The 12,042-nt window shown below is 51.6% G+C and overlaps 2 protein-coding genes across 3 annotated transcripts in view; both read left to right on the top strand.

The window, feature by feature from the left end:
* Positions 1–1,160, top strand: part of lig1 (ligase I, DNA, ATP-dependent) — a 17,674-nt gene extending 16,514 nt beyond the window's left edge. Inside the window, exons 20-21 of the mRNA XM_048621003.1 lie at positions 297–389; positions 901–1,160. Of these exons, the coding sequence (XP_048476960.1) occupies positions 297–389; positions 901–981 (174 nt within the window). The 3' untranslated portion in view covers positions 982–1,160. The remainder of the gene's footprint in view (positions 1–296; positions 390–900) is intronic.
* A 5,084-nt stretch (positions 1,161–6,244) lies between these two features.
* On the top strand, positions 6,245–11,705 carry LOC109925730 (zinc finger protein 239-like). 2 transcript variants are annotated; one of them, XM_020525647.2, is made up of 2 exons: positions 6,245–6,332; positions 10,291–11,705. In XM_020525647.2, the coding sequence occupies exon 2, from the start codon at positions 10,296–10,298 to the stop codon at positions 11,040–11,042; it is 747 nt and encodes a 248-aa protein (XP_020381236.2). In that variant the 5' UTR covers positions 6,245–6,332; positions 10,291–10,295; the 3' UTR covers positions 11,043–11,705. The 2 variants fall into 2 exon arrangements, with proteins under 2 accessions (XP_020381236.2, XP_048476953.1); XM_048620996.1 differs by having other exon boundaries at positions 6,272–6,382.
* The last annotated feature ends 337 nt before the right edge of the window (positions 11,706–12,042 follow it).

Genomic DNA, 12,042 nt, shown 5'->3' with positions numbered 1-12,042 from the left:
GTCTCTGTTCCCATCTCCCTCTGTCTCTGTTCCCTCTTCCCTCTGTCTCTGTTCCCATCTCCCTCTGTCTCTGTTCCCATCTCCCTCTGTCTCTGTCTCTGTTCCCTCTTCCCTCTGTCTCTGTTCCCTCCTCCCTCTGTCTCTGTTCCCTCCTCCCTCTGTCTCTGTTCCCTTCTCCCTCTGTCTCTGTTCCCTCCTCCTTCTGTCTCTCCCTCTCCCTCTCCCTCCCTGTCCCCCTTTTCCCCCCCCCCACTTGTCACCGAGCTAATGGTCTCACTGCTGATCCTGACCCCCAGGTGGACGAAGAGAAGGGAATCTCACTGCGTTTCCCTCGGTTCCTCCGTATTCGAGACGACAAGAAACCGGAGGATGCCACGACCAGCCGACAGGTATCCGGGAACCGGGAGAGTGGGGGGCACAGAGCTGGAGCGGAGAGACACAGAGAGAGAGAGAACGAGAGAGACAGACAGAGAAAGGCTGAGACAGAGAGAGAAGTGGGGGGTGGGGAAGAGAGAGAGAGAGTGAGAGACAGACAGAGAGAGAGAGACACAGAGAGAGACAGTCAGAGAGAGGTGCGAGAGAGAGACAGAGAGAGAGAGAGAGAGACAGACGGAGAGAGAGGTGCCGAGAGAGAGAGCCAGTCAGAGAGAGAGTGAGAGACAGACAGAGAGAGAGAGACAGAGAGAGTGAGACAGACGGAGAGAGAGAGCCAGTCAGAGAGATAGCCATCCAGTACTGGGAACAGGGGCTGAGCAGCCAGGGATGAGATCCCGGGGAGGATTCTCGCGGACATACCTGGGGATCCCGCGGGAGGGGAAATCAGTTTGGAAACTGAGGGATCAGGGAAGGGAATCCTCATCCCTGATTTTTTTTGACCGGCTGCTACCTCCCCATCCGCAGGTGGCCGACCTCTACAGGAAACAGCAGCAGGTCCAGAACCATCTGGGAGCCACGGACGGAGAGGCCGAGGATTTGGACTGAGTGTGGCCTGGTTGGCTGAGCCGTGTCCCCTCCAGCCACCGAGGCGGTGGGGGAGGGAGGGGTGGGTGGCAGCGAGCGGCTAGGAATAATCCCGACATTCCCGGGAAAGGTGTCGAACGGACAAGTTCCTGCGAGGTCTCCTCGATCCACTGTGAATACACAGCAACTTTTGTAAATAACCCTCTGCGTCTCTGTCTTTCTCTCACATCCGGCATCCAGGGAATCACCAAGTAGGGGTGTCCCGGGAGGGTGGCGTTCTGGGCACTGGACAGGATCAGTGCTGGGGGGGAGAGAGAGAGAGATTGGGTGCAGAAGAGGTGAGAGAGAGAGAATGACTGAGTGCGGAAGGGAAGAGAGAGAGTTGGGGGGAGACTGGGTGCAGAATGGGAGAGAGACTGGGTGCAGAAGGGGAGAGAGACTCGGTGCGGAAGACTGGATGTAGAAAGTCAAATCCAGGTGGGAGTTTCATGGTGAATGGTAGGGCCTTAAGGAGTGTAGTAGAACAGAGGCACCTTAGAGTTCAGGTGCACGGTTCTCTGAAAGTGGAGTGAGGTTGTAGACATGGTCGCCAAGCCAGTGGGTTTGGTTGCAAACGTTTCGTCGCCCTGGAAAGTAACACCATCAGTGTCCCTCCGGTGAAGCGTTGGTGTTCTGTCCCACTTGTTATTTTATATGCCTCGGCCTGCTGGAGTGTTTGGTACCACTTCCAGTTCTGTTTCTCAGTGGTTTGCACACAGGGTCCAATTCAATGTTTTTGTTGATGGAGTTCCGGTTGGAATACCAGGCCTCCAGGAATTCCCTGGCGTGTCTCTGTGTGGCATGTACGATTATGGCTGTGTTGTCCCACTCGAATTCGTGTCCCTTGTTGTCGGTTTGTGGGCTCAATCGTGTCCTGATGCAGTAGACAACGCTACCCACTCCATCCACTTATCCCAAAAATTCCTCAACATCATCAAGGACACCAGGATAGACGAGGACGAGATAATGATATCCTTCGATGTCATAGCAGTATTTATGTCCACAAACGTCAACCCAGCCGAAGAGACAATTGCCACGCTACTGGACAAGTCAAGTAAGCAGGCATCCCAGGACAACAACAACATCAATAAGGACACCACCATGAAACTACTAGATCCGTGCCTCACAACCCGTTTCACCTTCAAACGATGGCATATACAAACAAATCAACAGAACACCATTGGTGATCCCCAATATCAGCACTGATTGCAGAAGCAGTAATGCAAAGGTTAGAACAGACAGCGCTCCCCACTATACAACCCAAACTTTGGGACTGATTTGTAGATGACACCTTTGTGATTACCAAATGCACAAAACTATAAGAAACCCACTGATACAGAAATAACATCCCCAAGGGAAGAAAATTCACAAAGGAAGAGGAGAACAACAACCATCTATCCTTGCTAATGGTAGAACGCAGAAACAATGGGGAACTCCAGACTAGCATGTATAGAAAGACCACACATACAGACCAGATACTCAATTACACTAGCAACCACCCCAACACTCACAAATGGAGCTGCATCAGGACACTATTTAAAGGAGCCACAACACATTACAGCAACCCGGAACTACACAAAGCAGAACAGAGGCACCTATACGGAGTCTTCAAAAGGAATGGATACACAATCTGCCATTACCTGCGAGACAGACCACAACAGGAAGACACAACATGACCGGACTCACTAATCACTTTACAGTACATGAAGGACATTTCAGAGATGACCACATGACTAACTCAGACCCTTAGGTAACAGTGTAGCCCACAAACCAACAACCATCCTGCGACAGCTACTGGCGAACGTAAAGGATCCCATACCCAGTGTAATGTATAAAATACCATGCAAGGACTGTGAGAAACACTACATAGGCCAAATCGGTAGTAAATTGACAATAAGGATACACGACCACTAACTTGCCACCAAGAGACATGACCAATTCTCACTTGTCTCACTACACGTGGACAATGAGGGACACAATTCGACTGGGATAACACAGCAATAATTGCACAAGCCATACAGACACATGCCAGGGAATTCCTCGAGGCCTGATATTCCAACCGGAACTCCATAAACAAACACATTGAAGTAGACCCGGTGCACAAACCACTGAGAAATAAAACCGGAAGTAATACCAACCACCCCAACAAACTGAGGCATATAAATAACAACAGAACACCGATGCTTCACCAGAGGTGCACTGATGATGTTACCGAGCAGGGTGACTAAATATTTGCAACCAAACCCACCAGCTCGGCGATCATGTCTGCAACCTCATCCACAACTCGAGCTACAAATCTTCTTCAAAACTTTGAAAGTGGAGTCACAGGTAGACAGGGCGGTGAAGAAGGCTTTTGGCATACTGGCCTTCATTAGTCAGGGCATTGAGTACAGAAGTTGGGAAGTTATGTTGCAGTTGTACAGGATATCGGTGAGTATTGTGTTCAGTTTTGGTCACCTTGCTATAGGAAGGATGTTATTAAACTGGAAAGAGTGCAGAAGAAATTAACAAGAATGTTGCCAGGACTCAGGGGACTGAGTTATAGGGAGAGGTCGGACAAGCTAGGACTTTTTTCTTCAGAGCGTAGGAGACTGAGGGGGGATCTTATAGAAGTGTATAAGATCATGAGAGGCGTGGATAGGGTGAATTCGCTCAGCGTTTTTCTCAGGATGGGGGAATCGAGGACTAGAGGACATCAGTTTAAGGTAAGGGGGGATAAAGTACATGGGATCTTGAGGGGCAACTTTTTTACATAGAGGGTGGCACACATATGGAATGGGCTGCCAGCAGAAGTGGTTGAGGCGGGTACATTAACAACATTTAAAAGGCATTTGGACAAATACATGGATAGGACAGGTTTAGAAGGATATGGGCCAACTGCAGGGATACGGGGTTAGCATGGATGGACATTTTGGTCAGCATGGACCTGTTTGGGCCAAAGGGCCTGTCTCCATGCTGTAGGATCCTATAACGAGAGAGAGAGGGAGGGATACTGGGTGTGAGGAGGGCGGATGGAGAGAACCTGAGTGTGGTATGAGGGTTAGGTGTGATGAGTTTGGAAGGTGTCAGTCAGAGGAGCTTCGGGTCAGTCACTGCAGTGTGTCTTATAGATGGTCCACACTGTTGCCACCATGTGTCGGTGGTGGAGGGAGTGAATATTGGAGTGTTAGCATGTTGATTGAGCAGGGTGGGGGTGGGAAGGCTGCTTTGTCCCTGGATCATCTCAAGCTTCTCGAGTGTTGTCGGAGCTGCCCCCATCCAGGGCAAGCGGGGAGTATTCCATCACACTCCTGACTTGTGCCTTGTTGATGGTGGGGCAGGCTTTTGGGGGGCAGGGGGAGGATCAGGAGGGGAGTTACTTGCTGCAGGATTCCCAGCCTCTGACCTGCTCTTGTAGCCACTGTAATGATGTGGCTGGGTCCAGTTCAGTTTCTGGTCAAAGGTAACCCCTAGGATGCTGATCGTGGGGGGATTCAGTAATGGTAACACCATTGAATGTCAACAGCTGGTGGTTAGATTGTCTCTTATTGGAGATGGTCATAGCCTGGCATTTGTGTGGCATGAATGTTACTTGCCACTTGTCAGCCCAAGCCTGGATATTGTCCAGATCTTGTTGCATTTGGACACAGACTGCTTCAGTACCTGAAGAGGGGGCGAATGGCGCTGAACCTTGTTCAATCATCGGCGAACATCCCCACTTCTGACCTTACGATGGAGGGATGGTCACTGATGAAGCAGTTGAAGATAGTTGAGCCAAGGACACTACCCCGATGAACTCCTGCAATAATCAATTATTGTTTCATGGTTATTGTCCCGAAGACTAACTTTGTTGCTGATTTATTAATTCAGCTTAAATTCAACCAGCTGCTGGGGTTAGGGAGGATGACTGGTGAAGCACAGTTCACTAACACCAGCTCACAGGTTGTTTAGTTTTGCTCATCCCAAGACCTTCTGTTGTCCAATCTTATTCCAGGTTTTTTAGTTCTTTGCCATAGATGCAGCCCCTTTACACTTTCATATTTCAGTTTCACAGTGGCCAGGTTAGAGAAATGCTGGGAGAGACTAACTGACTGTCTCCCAGCTTGGGGACTAAGCTGCAGAGAGATCAAGTCACACACTGCATGGAGATCTGTTCAGCTGCCCAGGAACCAATCGGAGGTGGTATCAGGCTGGCAATCTCTGGAATCCACAAGTCAACAAACCAATTAGCAGCCGGTTGCTGGTCGAATCTCTCTGCACACCAACTGTTGTCTTATCTCTCTCTCCTACTTCCGAAGCAGCTGGATAAACACAACGTACAATGAGGTCCAGTGACTTGTCTTCTCCCCCCACCCCACTTGCAAAAATGCAGCAATTACTTCCTCGGGCCTTGATTTCAAAACAGGCCTTTTCACTCCACAATGAGAAATGCAGAGAAGTTTAAAAGGGACAGATTTTATACTGGTCTGACCTGCATGTTACTCTCAGCAATGCGGTTGACTCTGAGTTCCCCTCACCCACACTTCCCATGAAAGAAGAAAATATTTAAGTCATTCAAACTTTACAGAATGGTTACAGTGCAGAGCGAGGCCCATTTACCTGCACCAGCTCTTCAAATGAGCACCCTTATCAATCTCCTGCCTTTTTTCTGTATCTCTACACTTATCATTTCTATACCAATAACCATCCTCTGCCCCTCTTGAACACCTCAATTGAACCTGCCTCCTCCACATTTCCAGGCGATGAATTTCCAGACCCTAACTACTCGCTCAGTGAGAATGTTTTCGTACTTTGCTTCTTTCATGCATCACTTTAAACATATGCCCTTGCACTCTAGTAAAGGTGAAATACTGCAGATGCTGGAAATCTGAAATAATGAGGGCAAAACAAAAATACTGGAGATCTGCAGCAAAGACAGTAGAAATTGCTGGAGAAACTAAGCAGGTCTGACAGCACCTGTGCAGGGAAAGCTAATGTTTCGAGTCCAGTGACCCTTCTTCAGGAGTGGTGTCATTTTGGTGGTGCAGATTTGATGGGCCAAAGGGCCTCTATGTGGCGATGTTTCCTTCCTTAGCTATCTTCTGATCAGAGAGGAGAGGGGAGGTAGAGTGCTGGGGATATACATAGTGTGAAAGAGTGATGTTCAAAGGGGAAATCGGGCACAATGGGGTAATGGCCGCCTTGTTACCCATAGCGCCCTGCGCTCCGGAAAGTGGTCTATCTCGGCCATGGGGGCAGGCCGAGATTGCGACGCTCTTGCGCAGTGCCGGCCTAGCGGCCATTGTCACAGGAACTGGGAAGGAGAGACTGGGATTTGTGGAGGAGAGAGGGTAATCCCAGGCTGCTTCCCCGGGGTAAGGAGAAGCATGCATGGGCACTAATGCAAGACTTCCCCGTCTGGCAGGTTCGACGTTTGATGCAATCCCGCAGGAAAATAACCTTTTTTTTAATTATAACAAGAAAGCAGACAATAATAAAGTCCGCCCGGGTCTGTGGGGATGGGGAGGGGGAGCTGGTTTTTTTTTGGGGGGTAGATGTTTTTTTGTTTTGCAAAATGCTTAAGCTGTCCTCTCCTCTCAGGGTTTTTGTTTATTTCTTTGCTGAAGGTTGGAGGAGGTGTGGGACGGGCAAGTTCTTTGGATGGTTAGGAATGTGCAGGTTGACCTCTCAAAGTGGGGTATCGCAGGGGACGGCCATCGGTAGCAGACCATCGTGGCAGATAGCGACCGGCTGTAACGGGGGCATCGCTGGGCTGACAAACCGGGCAGGCGAGCAGCGGCTGTAGTTTTAACGTTGAAACGTGGAATCGGGCTACGCGTTTCGACCGAGGGAACTGCGGGGTGGGGCTTGGTGATGGGAGGAATAAAACTTAAGACTATTTTCTACACGGAGAAATGTGGGGCACAAAAGGGACTTGGGAGTCCTAGTTCAGAATTCTCTGGAGGTTAACATGTAGTTGGCGGTTAGGAAGGCAAATGCAACGTTAGCATTCATTTCGAGAAGGCCAGAATACAAGAGCTAAGGCTCTGGTCAGACCGCATTTGGAATATTGAGCAGTTTTGGGGCTCCGTATCTAAGGAAGGATGTGCTAGCCTTAGAGAGGAGTCCAGAGGATGTTTGCAAGAATGATCCCGGGGATGAAGGGCTTGTGGTATGAGGAGCAGTTGAGGACTCTCTGGGTCTGTACTCGATGGAGTTTAGAAGGATGAGGGTGGTTGGGGAGATCTGATTGAAAATTACAGAATACCGAGGGGTCTGGATAGAGTGGACAGGGAGATGTTTCCACTAGAAGGATTTGAGCTACAGGGAGAGGCTGAATAAGTTGGGGCTATTTTCCCTGGAGCGTCGGAGGCTGAGGGGGTGACCTTATAGACGTCTATAAAATCATGAGGGGCATGGATAGGGTGAATAGACCAGGTCTTCTCCCCAGGCTGGGGCAATCCAAAACTAGCGGTATGGTGGCTTAGTGGTTAGCACTGCTGCCTCACAGCACCAGTGACCCAGGTTCGATTCCACCCTCTGTCTGTGCAGAGTTTGCACATTCTCCCCATGTCTGTGTGGGTTTCCTCTGGGTGCTCCGGTTTCCTCCCACAGTCCAAAGATGTGCAGGCTAGGTGGAATGGCCATGCTAAATTGCACGTAGTGTTCAGGGATTTGTAGATGAGGTGCATTAAAGGGGGATGGGTCTGGGTGGGATGCTCTGAGGGTCAGTGTGGACTTGTTGGGCCGAAGGGCCTGATTCCACACTGTGAGGATGCTATGATTCTGTGTTTAATGTGAGAGGGGCAAGATTTAAGAGGGACCTAAGGGGCAACATTTTCATGCAGAAGGTGGTGCGTGCATGGAATGAGCTACGAGAGGAAGTGGTGGGGGCTGGTACAATTACGACATTCAAAAGGCATATGGATAGAAAAGGTTTGAGGGACATGATCCAAATGCTAATTTAGGACATTTGGTCAGCATGGACGGGTTGGGCCGAAGGGTTATGTTTCTTTGTTGTGCAATTCTATTAGAGACTCGGGCTTGAGAGCACAGCCTCGGAGAGAAGGGACAACCCTTCAGAACTGAGATAAGGAGGAATTTCTTCAGCCAGAGGGTGGTGAGCCTATGGACCTCACTGCTGCAGAGGGCCATGGAAGCCAGGTCATTGAGACAGAGATAGATAGGTTCTTGATTCGTAAGGGGATCGAAGGTTATGGGGAGAAGGCAGGAGAATGGGCTTGAGAAACAGGTCATCCATAATTGAATGGCGGAGCAGACACGATGGGCTGAGTAGCCTCATTCTGCTCCAAATCTCGTGTTCTGGTGGGACCTGGGCTTCTGAAATGAAGGCATCGGGTGCAAAGATTGGGGAGACTGCAGGAGTGGGAGGTGACAGACAGGATTGAGGTAAATGCGATGATGAGGGGCATAGAGTGGGTACCCAGGAAGAACCCTCCCCCCTTGAAGGAGGAGTGGGGGCATAGATAGAAGGTAAAGGGGCAAGAAGTTTCAGAGATTTGAGGCTGGAGCTCACTGCCTGTGAGGCTGGGGAGAGGTAGAAACCCTCTCATGGCTCTGTGATGGTGAGGGAGGGAGAGTCTGTAGGGATCATTGGGTGGAATTGGAGGGGGTCAAGCCTTTAGACCTTGGGCTAATAGTGACTGGGGAACTGAATGGCCTCTCAGGGTTAACTGCCACCAGTTGAGCTTTTGTCTCTCTGGGAACTGTCTGTTGTCCTCAGGATCATTTCGGTAGCTTCTTGGGTTTGGCAGGGCTGGGTAATGATCAGGTGTGAGGGGGCAGCAGGACCGGGGAGGGACACTTGGAGGGAGGACGACTGGGGAAAGATCTGAAGATCGGAGGGAGGGAGAGAGGGAAGCAGATCCTGGTGAGAAACTGATTGAGGAAGAGGAAGAGAGAGAGGGAGCGAGGCGAGATACAGAGAGAGAGAGACAGAGGCAGATCCTGGCCAGAGAGACAGAGACAATCTTATTGAATGGGGGTTGGGGGAGCAGCAGGCACAATGGGCTGAACGGCCTACTCGCTGTGCATTTGATGATGTGAGCACATTCAACTTGTGAAAAGGAAAATCTGAAAAAAATCCTGAGTTGAGGGAGAGTGGGACGATTCATGGGGAGAGATGATGGGATAGGGGTCGCAGAAAGAGAGTGAGTAGAGAGAGTGTGGCATGAACTGCTTGTGAGGCTGCCAGCTCTCTCTCTTTGTATCTCTCTCTCTCTTACTATATTTCTCTCTCTTTTTATCTCTCTCTCTCTCTTACTATATATCTCTCTCTCTGATGTTTCTCCTCTCTCTCTCTGACATCTCTCCTTTCTCCCATCTCTCTCATGTCTCTCCTTTCCCTCTGATGTCTTTCCTTTTCCTTCTGTATCTTTCTGACATCTCTCCTTTCTCTCTGCCTCATATTATCTGTCTCTTTCTCTCCCTCTGTCTCACTCTGCCATCTCTCCTTTCCCCATCTCTCTCTCTCTCTCCCACGTCTCTCCTTTCCCTCCCCCCACCCCACCACCATGTATGTCCTTTTTCATTCTCTCATTCTGACGTATCTCCTATCTCTGTCTTTGCCTCACTCTCTGTCTCTCTCTCTCACTTTCTCTCTAATGTTCTTTTCTCTTTCTATCTTTGTTTCTGTCTCTATCTGTCTCTCTCACTCTGGTTCTCTCTGTCTGTTTTTCTCTCTCTGACACCTCTCTCTCTGATATCTCTCTCTTTCTGTCACTCACTCTCTCTCTGTCTATTTGACATGTCTCTTCTCTGTCCTTTTCTCTCTCTGTCTCCGTCTCTCTGTTTCTCTCTCTGACATCTCTCTTCTCTCTCTGTTTCTCTCTCTCTCTGTCTCTCTCTGTGAAATCTCTCCTTTCTCTTTCCCTGTTTCTCTCTCTCTGTGAAATCTCTCCTTTCTCTTTCTCTCTCTCTGTTTCTCTCTGTTTTCTCTCTCTGTGACATCTCTGCTCTCTCTTTCTGTCTCTGTGTTTCTCTCTCTCTGTCTGTTTCTGTTTCTCTCTCTCTGACATCTCTCCTTTCTCTGTTTCTCTCTCTCTGTGACATCTCTCCTTTCTCTTTCTCTCTCTGTTTCTCACTCTCTCTGTGACATCTCTCTTTCTTTCTCTCTCTGTTTCTCTCGTTCTGTCTCTCTCTGTGAAATCTCTCCTTTCTCTTTCTCTCTCTCTGTTTTCTCTCTCGCTGTTTTCTCTCTCTGTGACATCTCTCCTCTCTCTTTCTGTCTCTCTGTGTTTCTCTCTCTCTGTTTCTCTCTGTCTGACATCTCTCCTTCTCTCTCGCTCTCTCTCCCCCCATCCCACCCCGTAGAGGTGATGAAGAGAGAGCCCTGGCCCCGTTGGAGCTGGGAGAGCAAGAGGATGATCGCCTGTGTCCAGGAGCCAGTTCGGCCGGACCTGACCGCAGCAGCTGTCGGGGGTGCTGCTGTTCCTGGCCAGCAGGAGGCACCATCCGCGGTTGCGGGGAGCCCAGAGTCGCTGGGTGCTGGCCCCGGGAAAGAGGAGGAGGTGTACATCTGCTCGGTGTGCGGGCGTGGTGTGACCGGGGCGTCACCGTTCTCCCTGCACCAGAGGGTCCACGCCAGCCACTGCTGTGCCACCTGCGGCAAGGGTTTCACCCGCTCATCAAACCTGGCAAGGCACCGGCGCATGCACGCCCTCCAGCCAGTGCACAGATGCCCCCGCTGCGGCAAGTGCTTCCGCCAGGCATCTGACCTCCAGCGGCACCGGCTGGTACACACTGGGGAGCGCTGGTACCGGTGCGGTGAGTGCGGCAAAACCTTCACCCAGTCGTCCAACCTGGCGCGGCACAAGCGCATCCACACCGGCGAGCGGCCCTTCACCTGCGCCGCCTGCGGCAAGGACTTCAACCGGATGTCCAGCCTGGAGCAGCATCAGCGTGTCCACACCGGCGAGAGGCCCTTCCGGTGCCCGCTGTGCGGCAAGGGCTTCAACCAGTCCTCCAACCTCTCCCGGCACCGACACACCCACCGCCGGCACTGGGCATGCCGCCGCCGCCGGCGCTGGGCCCTCGGCCCATCCGACCAGGGCACTCTGCCGTGAGAACCAGCAAACACCCAGCCAGCCCCACCAGAACTAGCACCGGGCCCCACCAGAACCAGCACCAGCACCGGGCCCCACCAGAACCAGAACCAGCACCGGGCCCCACCAGCACCGGGCCCCACCAGAACCAGAACAAACCCCGGGCCCCACCAGAACCAGCACCAGGCCCCACCAAACCAGAACAAACCCCGGGCCCCACCAGAACCAGCACCGGGCCCCACCAAAACCAGAACAAACCCCGGGCCCCACCAAAACCAGAACAAAGCCCGGGCCCCACCAAAACCAGAACAAACCCTGGGCCCCACCGGAACCAGCACCAGGCCCCACCAGAACCAACCCCAGGCCCCACCAGAACCTACACCGGGTCCCACCAGAACCAGAACCAGCACCGGGCCCCACCAGAACCAGCACCGGCCTTCACCAGAACCAGAACCAGCACCAGGCCCCACCAGAACCAGAACCAGCACCGGGCCCCACGAGAACCAGAACCAGCACCACCCACTGCTGCCAGAACTGTTCCCACTCCTCCAGGCATGACCCCCAGGAGCCGGTGAGAGAGATGCATCTAGCACTGAAACAGCAGGAGCCGCAACGACGGAAACATCTACAGCAGGAGGAGCAGTACCTCTGTACGGTCACATTAAAACCGGGTTTACTCACTAACCAGCTTCTCGTGCTTTTTGGACGCAGGGGGAGGGCAGTGAGTCCTGGTGTATGGGTGACAGGGACGAGAGGAGGGGAGAGCACGCACGGGGGAAACTGGCTGCGTGTCAGAGGGTGAATGAAAAGAGACTGGCGGCTAAGCATTTACTAGTTTCTAAAAAAACACTGGCGATGGCTCAGAGAAGGTTCAAACGACTGATCCCTGGGATGAAGGGGGCACTGGGATCGGCGAATCTGTCTTTGGGGAAAGGGCAGGCGAGCTCGTCCCACGTCTGTCAGGAATTTCGAAGAGGGAGGGGGTGATCTTATTTAAACATGGAAGATCCTGGTGTGGGGG

This window comes from Rhincodon typus, unplaced genomic scaffold (assembly GCF_021869965.1).
Source record: "Rhincodon typus isolate 14 unplaced genomic scaffold, sRhiTyp1.1 hic_rhity00000051, whole genome shotgun sequence".
Taxonomy (NCBI): Eukaryota; Metazoa; Chordata; class Chondrichthyes; order Orectolobiformes; family Rhincodontidae; genus Rhincodon; species Rhincodon typus.
This window is presented reverse-complemented; position numbering and strand designations above follow the sequence as displayed.